At 46.1% G+C, this 14,300-nt stretch overlaps 1 protein-coding gene across 1 annotated transcript in view; it reads left to right on the forward strand.

Moving 5' to 3' along the window:
- LOC142560472 (alpha-N-acetylglucosaminidase-like) overlaps positions 1 to 5,730 on the forward strand; it is a 41,565-nt gene extending 35,835 nt beyond the window's left edge. The window contains exons 19-23 of the mRNA XM_075672616.1: positions 717 to 837; positions 2,442 to 2,504; positions 2,594 to 2,637; positions 2,928 to 3,085; positions 4,965 to 5,730. Of these exons, the coding sequence (XP_075528731.1) occupies positions 717 to 837; positions 2,442 to 2,504; positions 2,594 to 2,637; positions 2,928 to 3,085; positions 4,965 to 5,023 (445 nt within the window). The 3' untranslated portion in view covers positions 5,024 to 5,730. The remainder of the gene's footprint in view (positions 1 to 716; positions 838 to 2,441; positions 2,505 to 2,593; positions 2,638 to 2,927; positions 3,086 to 4,964) is intronic.
- Positions 5,731 to 14,300: the final 8,570 nt, after the last annotated feature.

Below are 14,300 nucleotides of genomic sequence, written 5' to 3' on the forward strand. Positions count from 1 at the left end.
AATAGGCATTTATTTCTGAGCAGCAATATATGAAATTTGTTTGAAACAGGTGACTGTTATTGCGTGACCGAGGAACTCCGCTTTGTACAATGAAGTCCAGAAGTAAACTTTGATATAGCAACGTAGTACATAGGCCAAATAGAACTTTGCATTTAGAACGAAAATGGACGTTGAGTAAAAAAGGGAGAGAGAGAGCAAAATTCTTGATGAGAGAAAACGGCGAGGTTGGCCGGAGGAGCGTGCGTTGGGAAAGGGAAAGAGGGAAGTGGGGAAAAGCAAAGGCAAGTAAAGGAATATGAGAAGTAATGATGAATTAATGCAATGAGACAAGCACCTGCTGTCCGATCGGTCTGATTTGATTAGTGTGCTTCACAACTACACAAAAAGACAACACTATGTACACATATCATTGCATAGAATCACGTAGGTACGTACATAAATACAAAGTTTCAAATCACGCAACCCATAGCAATCATTGGCAAACTCACAACACCAACTCACATCCATGCCGGCTTTCCATATGTACTCTGGAAAGACATTGGGACACCGGGAGTCATAAGTAATATATAGGAATGAGGGTGCCATATTGCTTTTCCGTATGGGTACGAAGACATGCGGCTTTTCTGTTTTAAGATATGACTCCTTTCAATTTACAATTACATGACAATGGCTTTCAATGCAGTAACTTACTAACCAGAGTTACTTATCTTTTTCAGGAGGTTAGCTGTGCTCATGACAGAACTGTTTAATGATCTCGAAACTTTGCTGGCGTCAGATCCGCACTTCCTTCTTGGAACATGGCTACGTGATGCACGAAGCTGGGGAACGACAGAACAGGTATATTTATTTATTTATTGTTTGTTTCACAAGTTATTGTGAAATTAAACCGATAAACGCGCTGGCATATGCTTGTACCTTGCTGACACATCAAAGTTAGTGCGCTCAATTGCAGTCGCATGCAAAATGAAATAAGCCTAACACCAGCTCGCCGTTTAAGCCAATGCTTCTTACATTATAGCAGGTGGTCATTCTAAGTAATACGTCTGCTACAGATGGCGCAATTGTCGCATCAGCTGGATTGAAAATATGACGTTATACTTACTGAGAGCAGTTGTCATTTAGAGCCTCTGCGGGTGACCAGATGTCCAGTTGGGAACGGAATCCCGTGCATGTGTCAATGATGTAAACAGGCCTCTTTAAACCAAATGTTCTGCATGCAACCTTTGCCCACATATTCTTATTTGTTATTGTTTAGTTTTCTTTGTTTTTGTTTGTAAAGAGAGTGTCTTCTCGAATATATTTAGTCGACTTGAAGACTACGTATTCGGACCCCATTTTGAGCGTACTATGTCTTATTGCTATACTTTTTTTTTTCTTCTAAGAATGTCGCCACTCAACCATAATGCGAATACCATGTTGTGCATTACGGCGTTTAGTTTTAGATTGCATAAGTTTATAACCAGACTCTTTCGGTATGGAAAGAAAACTTGCGCGAAGCCTCTCGCACCAAACAAGCACTACCTACTAAGGAGAGAAGCAATTAACCCAATCTAGGCACCTCGCCGGAAGAGCCACTGGAGTTGCCTTTTAATATACGTACATATATTTTTTTTTCAAATAATAACGTCTCTCTCTCTCTCTCTCTCTCTCTCTAGTTATATACGTTGTAAACGTGCCACAGCGAAAGGAGATGCTGGCGCTCGAACAAGCGCAAAACAAAACACACGTGATCAAATTAGCGTGGCATACTGACTCCTTATTCTTGCGGCATGGCACGCACCACTTTCTACTTTTCCACCAAGCATCGATGTTCGCACCTCTTCGGTTGCCGTGACAGCAAAAATATTTAAAGCTTTCTCACTTCCGCGGAGTTATGTGTTATTATCTAACCGAATAGCAGCCGAGGGGTTATGTTGGAGAGGATGAAGACACCGCGAGGAGGAAAGCGCAGGGGCGCCGCGGAGCTCTAGAGGGGTTCGCCTATTGCGTGACGTAACGAGGAGGGTAGCTGCGGAGTAGTGGGAAATGGCGGCGGTGACGTCAGTTGTAGTTGTTCCAGCACGTGCCTCACTCGGAATCACGAGTCCCCTCGTTCACCGCGCGGCAACTCCATATGTGGCACGATATATAGAACGCCCCTCCAGCTGGCTCGCACTGGCGCCCCATGGCTTCGATAACCTCAGCTTTCTGTGCGCTCATTCGGTGAAGCGTGTATGACCGCTTGTTGCCACTAAACCTATCACTGACTTCGAAAACTATATGTGATAGGCTTCGCGAAATTTATTCTTTTTAGTTCTGAGCAACGCCGTTCTGGTGCATTTTCGCAACAAAATATACATTTGAGGCAAAGAATATGCGTAGCTCTGATTACTCGTCTACAGTGCCAGATGCTGACAGCCTTTCTGCTGCAACCGTTCTTTCTTTTTTTTTTTGTACTCCAGGAGTCGGATCGATACGAGTACAACGCACGTAACCAGATCACTCTTTGGGGCCCAAAAGGCGAGGTGAGACTGATTGGTTTGTTTCGTATTTCGTATGCTTCTTTTTCACCGTTGTGAACCTTCTCATGCGAAATGCCACTGTAACGTTTCAGATCCGAGACTATGCAGCTAAGCAGTGGTCAGGTCTTGTGCAAAGGTGAGCGATATTGAGGTATATTGGTCACATTGGTCGGGAGTGGTGTATTTGGGTGTGTCAGGCGCTGCGTGTTTGGCGAAGGCTGGTTATTTGTACAGGGCGATAAAGTATACTTTTGTGGTGATGGAATGCATTGTTTTCTGTAGTTGACGTCCGGAAGTGTTTATTAGGGACGTCAGACATCCCGTGATCAGGAATTTATATGTACTCGCTTTAGATAATGTTATCTCTGAGCATTCTGTTAAAACGTTAGTGATGCTTTTCACGCGGAATACGATTGCTTCTTGCAGTTACTACATGCCCCGCTGGGAGCTCTTCCTGAAATCTCTGTGGCAGAGTCTCGACGAGCATCGTCCTTTCAACGATACACTCTTTGAAGAGCAGGTTTTTAAGCTCGTCGAAGAGCCTTTCACGTTGAGCCAAGGAGCATACCCCACGTGGCCGCAAGGTAAGAAGTTTACATTTTGCCTTATCGGCCAGGTAACCTGGGAGCAAGCTGAATCCAAGCTTTTTCAGCGCTATAATATTGTAACAGTCGGTAATGTGGGAAGAAGGGGACGCTGATGGTGGCCTTGGAAACGACGAAGAAGAGTTCAGTATTATCGCTGCTCTACACTTGTTGGCTCAGCCATTAAAAGCCATCTGTAAATAGGCGCACGCTTCTTCCTTCCCGTAACAATATGTTTAATCAGAATGAGTCGTATCCAAAAGCAAGCTGTGAATTCTGACCGGGAAAGAGACATCTTCTTAGGAGGAACCAACACGCCTTGTGCTTTTATCCTGTTGTGGTCGGTGTCCACGACTGTTCCTTACATAGCTATTTTTCTCGGTTAATTCCTGACTTTGTTACTCCACCCTCAAGAGATATAAGTTTGCAAGTGCGTTCATCCGAAGAAGATTGTTCTGATCCGGTTAACGTTTTACTGCGAACAGCAGTTACCAGCTGATAATAATGTGCCGATCGTGTTCGGTTGGTCAGCCGATTTACGCAGCGTTTTATGGTGTCATAGAGTTTTGTGATTTGAATAATATGCAGAATCTAGGGGCCCGCTATAGTTATCTAGGCAGAGAAAGCGATACTACTTGTCAGAAAAACCTGCCCGTGCGCGTGATTAGCCTGCGTTGGGGCGGAAAAGCCATAGGGTTTGCAGTACTGGTTTGATCTGAGCACCCAGATTAGTAGTGGCGAGATCGCATCAGTCAAAGTTTAATGGCTCGGTTATCTCGTGTCCACTTCAGCGCCCGAGTATCAAGAACAGATAAAATTTATGCCGAACATGACCAAATGAGATTGAAACTTACCTGTGTGATCCCAAACTTTCATAATTGAACGACATCAAAAACTAAGCACACCTTTATGATCATTGTAGCTTATTTGGCAGGGTGTTGCAGCTATCTTGCACAAATCCTTTATAAAAACTGGGGCAGGCTCAGCAGATGCTGCCGACGCAGTGGTGATCACTACCCTTATTCAGAAGCTAGTTCACAATATTTATCGTAGTGAGCCTAACCTAGTAAGTTACGTTAAGCAATAATTAGCTCTTTATTTAGTCACCGCAACGCGAGACATTATTTGCAGAAGTTGAAGAGCACATTGAGAAACATTCGAACGATTTGCTTCCAATCAACAAAGGAAATATGGCTCAATTGAAAACTTTTACGAGTGCAGGAATGTCATTGCGCACACACGACTAGCCACGTTGTGCTTGCGCGTTTTCTTTGGAGCCAAAAAAGTTGTGGAGCAGCTGTCATCACGGAAAGAAATGCATTTCGTATTTCTCACTCTATAACTCCTTGACCTAATGCTTTTTGTTTGGGTTAAAGCTTGATATGTTATCTGAGTATTTGTTGGCTTCTAAAGTATGTACTGATCTCAAGAACTTTTAAGAGTCCGATAGGGTCGTGAACAATATCCAATTGGTTGCATTTGCGGAGCCTGCATATGCTTTTGTTGTCTTACTACAATTTTGCTCAAATATGCTGTATAGGTCTCTGACTCAATGCTTATCGCTGAGTGTTTCTATGATTTAAACCACCTGGAGACGTAACTTAAGTTATATTGACATCATTGAGTAGAGTGTTTTCATGACATGGAAAACAAATGAAAAGACGTCACAAACTTTGTACTTTAATAATCTGTTTCGATCTGCATGCAAAGCAACGCTGTGTAGATAGTGTGGTAACAGAGCAGTTATATGTTCGTGTGCAATTGACAATGGCCGTAGAATCAGGTTGTTAGCATGTCCGCAGAATATGCTAGCCTCAGTGTGCTTGCATTTCTCGAGTGTTCTTTTAACTGAAACGAGGCTTCTTTTCTGCTGTGACAGGTGACTCCATCGCCATCAGCAAAGAGCTGCACAGAAAGTACATGCCCATGCTGGTCTGAAATTATCCAGAAGAAAAGAGCCATCGTTCGCGACAGTTAATGAAAGGCCAACCACAACACAATTTCGAGCCGGGCATGAATTAAGCTTTCTTTTGGGAACCTGTATACAAAGCATGCCTTCGTGCCAAGTTTTTACGCTCAAGATGTCACTCGATCCGTCACAGAAAAAAAAAAAACGGGAACAATAGTCTTTTTTCTCAATGTCGCCGTCATTAACGCTCACCGGAAGTGAATGATGCAGAACTTGGAACGTGAGTACACCAAAGCCCGTCCAAGCGCAACAACATCAGCACGCACGCGTGGTTCTCGGATGTGCGTCATATCCGCTTGCCTCCAGGTAACCTTATCGCCTGCTAATGGGCTACTTGAAAACTCCCGAGATGTTGGGAGATTACCAGCATTGCGGCTTGGCCAAGATTACCTAACCCCATATATGCTACTCACATATAATGAATCCAACAAATCTAAAATTTTGTTGCAGCTGGTCTTTAAAATCACGTGATCACCTCCCTATATTACAAGTAATCTTGCTTTGATTTCGTGCACGGTGGCTGGGCAAGTGATGGACTACATTTGCGAAGTCGCATTTCAAACCTTTTCAGATAAGTGCGCCATCGAGAGCAACCAGCTTGTGCGGACGCTGGGTTACCGGAGTTTTACTCTTCACAAATCGAATAAAGACTGCCATCCCATTCGGCTGGCTTGCACTTCTGTCTTTATGTTCTCTACTTGTTAGCATGTAAGGTTCTGTTTACTAAAGTGAAAATTAAAGTGCAATAAACTTCTGAAATTAAAGTTTATTAGTTTGTGAGAGTTTGCGCACTTAGGAGGGGGATAAGAGACGAGAGGGCTATCTCTTCCATAAAACTGTGCCTTGCACTTGAAGGCGTCACAGCAGACGTATTGCAGTTCATTGAACTTCTACATCCTGCATCAGAAATACGCTACTGTAAGTACCGGCTTACCGATAAGCAATTGTGGTATTCTATCATTTTGGAGGCTCTGTACAATTAGGCGGAATGACATCGCGGCGTACTCTGCCGGCAAATACTCCGGCAGAAATTGCCTCCACAGAAATCAAGAAAAAAAAAGAACAATCATTGGCGACGCGGTGCAACATATGTGAATATATACTTCTCGTTAAAAAAATGACTCAACTGTAGCTGACGTCCGTGTAATGCGAAACATTCATGATCTGTAGAGAGCTGTTCTATGAATAACGTAAATGAGAAGAGAACGGTTTATTTGTAGTAAGACAATGCTTGTATTGACAAGGTATGTTTGAAACCAAATTAAAACCCATTGGCACATACGCAGTGGTCCCAGGGGCACATGCCAAGTTGCCCACGTGTATGTGCATGTCCAGTGCACATACAGAACCGTTGTATGTAATAGGTCGAGAATCGAGCACTCTTTGGCCAAACCTGGCCCTTGCGCCATAAAACACCACACATCAATCGAGCAGTATTACGAAACATAAGTGCCGAAATAGAAGGCGTACACATTTCGCATCGCAGGCGCCGGCGTTCAAACCACAATCTTTGAGGGTACGAACTCAACACTTGATGCCACTCGACTACCAGAACGACTCACGCAGCGCATATCAAGTGAACGGTGCACACCGAGTGAATTCGGTCGCCAGTAGCTCGAGCAACTGAGTTGTTATCGTTCTATTACGGGGAAGAACGTAGGCTTTGTTTTCTGGTGATTTTCTAAACGGCGAGCTTCTTCGCAGCAAAAGAGTAGGAGGGAAACTGACAGGCTCATATTTGCAAAGTCGTGGCCATAACAAGGCAAGGTACAATAAAAGCAAGAAAAGCAATAAACTGTGGCTGTAACAACTTTACTAGACTAGGTTGTTGGGTTGGGTTGTAATGGAAATATAGAAATGATAAGCTAAAGGGTAATTACTGTGGACGAAAAAACAAGTTATCGCCGGTGGTAGGCGAACGCACACCGTCGACGACGGCTGTTATCATATGGACATTCTTGGGCATTTATGTGTGTGTAGGAGATTTGACCCTTAAAACGTTAGTCAGCGCCAACCATGTCCATCGCGGTGGATGTAGCGCATCCTTTTAACTGGTGACGCCACGTGTACGTGAAATAGGAGCAAGCAGCACAACACCGATTGACGCAGTAGCACAACATGAAACACAATTCGTGCAGTGCTCCTGGAATGTTTTAACGCGTGTGAAAATTTACCGCTTCTCGTGGAAATTTTAGCGCTTCTCGCTACAGGGTCACTAGTTGCACGCTTCAACGCTGATCTTCCAAGTTCGGCTCTTGCACGCCCCGTGAGTGGCTTTACCGCATAGCATTGGGGCAACCGTGCGGCAGTATGGGCTACTTTGCTCCAGAATGGCGTGTACTCCAAGAATGGACCTGAGAAGGGCTTTGTGTGCGTTTAGCGTACATTCTTTGGCAGAATCATAAAATGCTCCTGCAGTATCCAAGGCTTACTAGTGTCTTCGCATAGATTACGTCGGCGTATGTATGCCAATTTATATTATCCATGTATATGAAACCAAGATACTTGAGCTCGCTGGCATTGCGTAAATAATTTCTTTCGTTAGTATGGGGTAACTACGTGGGCTGCTTTATTGCAAGAGCAGTTATATGGACACTCCAGGCGCATTTATGCCGTCGGTGTCGTCGTAGTGTCCCGCATAAAACCCAAAGGGGATAACATCGTCGCCGCGCACCGTATGATGTGTGTGCGGGTGAAAGCGTGCGAGGTTGAGCCGACGATGGAGGCTCGATCTCGCGCGCGCAAGGGAGGAACGCGGGGAGAAAGCGCGCCGTCTTCCGTCGCACGCAAGGCAGCGGGGAGAGGAGACCAAGAGAGGGGTCTACTCCGGCGGCTGCTGCGTATGGCGTGGCCAGGCGCGGCTGCACGGGCCCTATCTCGATAGCGATCTGCGATGAGTGCACTGTTTTAGATGCACCCGGGGATCATACCTTCGTGGGCGCTATGTTCTGCCGCTTACTTCGCGTTGAAGCCAGAGGCAGCGCGAAGGTCGTCTCTCGCTAGTGCGGCCGCACTTCCCCACTCCAGCGTCCTGGCAGTGAGTTTCCGCGGTCATCGAGTGAGATGTGTTCATGTTTGCTTGTGCGCGCGTGCGTGCTCGTTGATTTAGTTAGCAAGCGAATGTTTATAAATTTATATGGCCGATAAAACTACGATCCTTACTTCGTATCGCTGTCTACTAATCTGCTATCGTGATCGATGCTTCGCCTTTCGGGCGAAACTGCAACCTTATAGTAAAACATTCGCGCCCCAGTATAAGTGAATAGAGTCATATAAACAGATCTGCGGACGATTACACGTCGCTCTCTCCCTAGCCATGCTTTTCCTGCTCAACTATTTCGCCGTGTCATCGGCGCTACTCCACCTATCTTCGCTGACTCTGCATCATGATGCGACGTCGTGCTGTCTACTTTACACAAGCAGCAGAGTATGTTACGCTGTGTTACTGCTACGTTAGCTCTGTGTTTATCTAGTTAAGCTCTTTGCCAACAGGTGGCTGCACCCTGCAGGCCGCTCACGTTTGTGCTTCCGCCTATCGGACTAAATTCCCAGCCCACCTGCGTTTACCGAAATACCGAACACGTTAAAACTCTAAATTGTAGAAGTAACCTCCCGGAGTAAAGTGATGGGCGGCGAAAACGAGTACATCTTGGCACCGATCGCATACAGGGAGCCCGATTTGCCGAAGCTACTCCGCTCGCCTGTGGCCTCGCAGAGGGCACGACGTCGCAGCTTGACATGTCGCCAATCGCTAAGTTTGCAGCCCCCAAAGCAAGAAGGACGATTCATGGTCCTCGCGGAAAGAAACGCAGAGAACAACGCTGACCGCACAGCTCGCTTAAACAGGGGGTACCTTGTAGCGCTACACACAGCAATAAATTTCTACCCGAAGCTTTCGCTCTGTGCGTGGCTTTCAAAACAAAACAAAAAGAGCCACTTCATTCCAACATCGCAATCAAAACATCGCAAAACAGGCCGCTCAAGCCCACGCGCAGGGTTGACACACGCTTGGAGTAATTCGTCGCCTGCTTGTTCAGAATTTGCACCATAGAGCAGAGCTGTTCATAGAACTTGGGTACCAGGTACATGAATACGAATATCAGGGAATTCAAATATACGAATATTATAACCAAACACACAGGCAACGTAACCGATTACTCCGGTTTTCTAATTCGAATAACCTGCTTTGCCGCAAAACCGGCTTTTTGTTGCTGCACTAAAAGAAACTCCGTTTAAATAAAGCATCTGTGACGAAAGGCTTGCCCATCGCCAACGCATTGCTCTTAGATGTGCGGATCTGAACTACTATTTTAACCTGTGGCGCTGCTGCTGAGAAATCGATAAGGCCGCGACGCAGGCTTCCACTGCGAAGTTCACGCTCGCTATCGGTCTCGCTCGCTCGCCGAAAGAACACGCGCGTTGGTCCATGATACCGACATGCAGACTGAAGAAACCCAAGTCATCGCTGCACTAGCTGTCAGCGTATCATGGCCTATCATTTCACGGCGAACGCGCGATAAACGGCGCACGCGGTGATGCCCGAGTGATGCCTTTCGATGCGCTATCGCCAGCGAAACGTGGTGCAGGCGGTGCGCTTACGTCATGTTTGAATTGGAAAGCATTCGCCATTTTAGCCTAACAACACACAAGAAAGGTAATATGTGTTCGCACCCTACCCCAACTTCCCCACACCATTGCTTTAAATCAGCCGCTAACTATGCTATACACTTTCGTGATCGATTACAAAGCTATCCGCCATACTTTAACCGGGTATTACAACATCAATTTATGGTCTGACGAACGGGAGTAGATGCGTAGGGTTAGGCTATGTATGCGAATCACTCACTGCTTTCGTAAGTTACAAACGATGAAGCCTCCCTAGCAGACCCTTCTCGTTCTTTGGAACGGCTGCAAACGGCGCAAGACGAAACTAATTGTATCGAAAACTGGCGTTGAAGTGACGAGATTGTAAGAGGTCCTAGGAAGACACTAACTAGGTTTCTGTGTTATCTAACTCGGTGTAAGCGTTTTCCGAGCATTTTGTTTTCTTAATGAGCTAAATGAGAATGCGTCGCCATGCATGCTTGAACTACACGCTTACGTAGTGACGTATGTATTTGTCAAAACAACGCCGCGCGAAACATGTTGGTCTAGGCTACGATATCCATAGTCACAGTCATAAAAAAAAGTTTCCGCCCTTTGAGACTTGTCTTGACCCACAATAATCGTCTTCCGCGCATTTCCTTTCTTTAATGCTGCACGACCTGCACTTCTAGTATGTGTTTAATCAGCCTGACATAGCATCCTTGGCAGGAAAGTAGCGAGCGCAGAGTTTTCAAGAAAGGAAACGCAAGCAAGGCAGGCGATTATTTCTGACTGGCAAGATAAGCTCCAAATGGTGCAAACTTTTTTTAAGATTGCAGGACCATTGGTTTCTCGTGCTGAATTAAGAACACGTTTGCAGTCTCCAACGACGAAGTTGGGTCGGAAACAGAAACTTTTCGAAGTCGCCAAAAAATATGACCGCTCTCGCCAAAGAATGTGACTGGTCTGCAGGATAACGTAGCAAAAGAACCACAACGCGCTTATAACATCCGCAAGAAAAAATGGATAGCTATACCACTCATCATCCTACGCTGACAATTAAGTGCTGACCTCAAGTGTTGACGTTCCGGTGAAAGGAGAAAACAACTGTACCACACGAGCCAGTAGTGGTGAGAACAAAAAAAGATCATCAACACAAGGTCTGCTACGAAAACTGATATCACGTTCCTGCAGAAGGAAGCCACCGGCGTTAAGAGCGCGGCCGACTTCAGCCTGCTTGCGCTTTGTAAGGAAACATATAATGCTGCTAAAGGCGACAAGAAATACACTGGGCTGTGATTTGCTATAATCCGAGATAACTATACAGAATCAATCGAGCACGCGACGGCGGAGACCACAAAGCAGTCGCCCTACCATTAGGCAATGCGTGCTCGGTGACGGGGCTCGAAGACACGTCGCTCCGTGGCGCCTGGAAGTGATGCATACGTCGTAGCCGAGTCTCAGGAATACTTCAAGTCAAACTCCTTGTGAATTCTCTACGCGTCGACGTGGTTCACGGCAGGCCACCGGGCCCTCAACCACTGCGCAAACTGTGCCCGCCTCCGCAACGCGCAAAGACGGACGCCATTGCTGAACCTGCGATGCTCGCACCGCTCGCACTGCGTCGGTCGCGCGGGGAGAGGAGGAAAAGGGAAAGAACGTTGCTCTGCTGATAAAGATAGTTGAGCGATGAACCGGTAGACAAAGCGCGACTTCCGCGGTCGACGTGCCTGATTGTAAAGAAAGGACAATTCTGAGCACCAGGATGCCTGACTTTATTTACTATACGAACTAACATTCGGTCTTTAGAGCATTCCACTCATTGATAGTACGGAAGCTAAAAGAATATTTAAATATAATAGTTCTCGTTTTCATTGACCTAACTTTCAGCCTGTGTTTCCGCCGATATGGTATGTGATACCGACTGATCAACTGTTTTCACTTGATAATGTCCGCATTTAAAAAAAAAGACATTGTTACAAAAAGAATTCAGACGCAAGTAACCAGCGTTCTGATAACATCGGAAGCACTAAGTTTCTCTTCATTTCTGTGGCGATTACTACGCCTGCCTGGCCTGAATATAACGTGTGTATAGGCATGAAATTAGCGGTGACCTCGAAGTAATGTGTTTAGCTAGGAGATCTACACGAAATGAAATATTTATTCATATCGTGACTCATTTTCAACTTATATCATATTTATCTTTCCGATAAGAACTGTTTAACCAATGTAATCCTAGCACTCTGATTGTACTGATGCGAGGTACAGAGCACTAACAGAAAAACGCCCTCGTGTCTTGAAAGAAGCCCCATCCACGTTGCAGTGCCTTCTCTGAAACGATAAGGTTGCAGTTTCGCCCGAAAGGCGAAACATCGATCACGATAGCAGATTAGTAGACAGCGATACGAAGTAAGGATCGTAGTTTTATCGGCCATATAAATTTATGAACATTCGCTTGCTAACTAAATCAACGAGCACGCACGCGCGCACAAGCAAACATGAACACATCTCACTCGATGACCGCGGAAACTCACTGCCAGAACGCTGGAGTGGGGAAGTGCGGCCGCAGCAGCGAGAGACGACCTTCGCGCTGCCTCTGGCTTCAACGCGAAGTAAGCGGCAGAACATAGCGCCCACGAAGGTATGATCCCCGGGTGCATCTAAAACAGTGCACTCATCGCAGATCGCTATCGAGATAGGGCCCGTGCAGCCGCGCCTGGCCACGCCATACGCAGCAGCCGCCGGAGTAGACCCCTCTCTTGGTCTCCTCTCCCCGCTGCCTTGCGCGCGACGGAAGACGGCGCGCTTTCTCCCCGCGTTCCTCCCTTGCGCGCGCGAGATCGAGCCTCCATCGTCGGCTCAACCTCGCACGCTTTCACCCGCACACACAGCATACGGTGCGCGGCGACGATGTTATCCCCTTTGGGTTTTATGCGGAACACTACGGCGACACCGACGGCATAAATGCGCCTGGAGTGTCCATATAACTGCTCTTGCAATAAAGCAGCCCATGTAGTTACCCCATACTAACGAAAGAAATTATTTACGCAATGCCAGCGAGTTCAAGTATCTTGGTTTCATATACATGGATAATATAAATTGGCATACATACGCCGACGTAATCTATGCGAAGACACTAGTAAGCCTTGGATACTGCAGGAGCATTTTATGATTCTGCCAAAGAATGTACGCTAAACGCACACAAAGCCCTTGTCAGGTCCATTCTTGGAGTACACGCCATTCTGGAGCAAAGTAGCCCATACTGCCGCACGGTTGCCCCAATGCTATGCGGTAAAGCCACTCACGGGGCGTGCAAGAGCCGAACTTGGAAGATCAGCGTTGAAGCGTGCAACTAGTGTCCCTGTAGCGAGAAGCGCTAAAATTTCCACGAGAAGCGGTAAATTTTCACAGGAGTTAAAACATTCCAGGAGCACTGCACGAATTGTGTTTCATGTTGTGCTGCTGTGTCAATCGGTGTTGTGCTGCTTGCTCCTATTTCACGTACACGTGGCGTCACCAGTTAAAAGGATGCGCTACATCCACCGCGATGGACATGGTTGGCGCTGACTAACGTTTTAAGGGTCAAATCTCCTACACACACATAAATGCCCAAGAATGCCCATATGATAACAGCCGTCGTCGACGGTGTGCGTTCGCCTACCACCGGCGATAACTTGTTTTTTCGTCCACAGTAATTACCCTTTAGCTTATCATTTCTATATTTCCATTACAACCCAACCCAACAACCTAGTCTAGTAAAGTTGTTACAGCCACAGTTTATTGCTTTTCTTGCTTTTATTGTACCTTGCCTTCTTATGGCCATGACTTGCCGAATTTGAGCCTGTCAGTTCCCCTCCTATTCTTTTGCTGCAAAGAAGCTCGCCGTTTAGAAAATCACCAGAAAACAATGCCTACGTTCTTCCCCGTAATAGAACGATAACGACTCAGTTGCTCGAGCTACTGGTCACCGAATTCACTCGGTGTGCACCGTTCACTTGATATGCGCTGCGTGAGTCGTTCTGGTAGTCGAGCGGCATCAAGTGTTGAGTTCGTACCCTCAAAGATTGTGGTTCGAACACCGGCGCCTGCGATGCGAAATGTGTACGCCTTCTATTTCGGCACTTATGTTTCGTATTACTGCTCGATTCTCGACCTATTACAAACAACGGTTCTGTATGTGCACTGGACATGCACATACACGTGGGCAACTTGGCATATGCCTCTGGGGTTACTGTGTATGTGCCAATGGGTTTTTATTTGGTTTCAAACCTACCTGGTCAATAAAAGCATTGTCTTACTACAAATAATAAAACCGTTCGCTACACATTTACATTATTCATAGAACAGCTCTCTACAAGTCATGAATGTTTCGCATTACGCAGACGTCAGCTACAGTTGAGTCATTTCTTTAACGAGAACTATATATACACATATTTTGCACCGCGTCGCCAATGATTGTTTTTTTTTCTTGATTTCTGTGGAGGCAATTTCTGTCGGAGTATTTGCCGGCAGCGTACGCCGCGATGTCATTCCGTGTGATCGCACAGAGCCTCTAAAGTGATAGCATACCAAAATCCCTTGTATGTACGCCGGTACTTACAGTAGCTTATTTCTGATGCAGGATGTAGAAGTTCAATGAACTGCAAAACGTCTGCTGTGATG

This window comes from Dermacentor variabilis, chromosome 10, assembly GCF_050947875.1.
Source record: "Dermacentor variabilis isolate Ectoservices chromosome 10, ASM5094787v1, whole genome shotgun sequence".
Classification (NCBI taxonomy): domain Eukaryota; kingdom Metazoa; phylum Arthropoda; class Arachnida; order Ixodida; family Ixodidae; genus Dermacentor; species Dermacentor variabilis.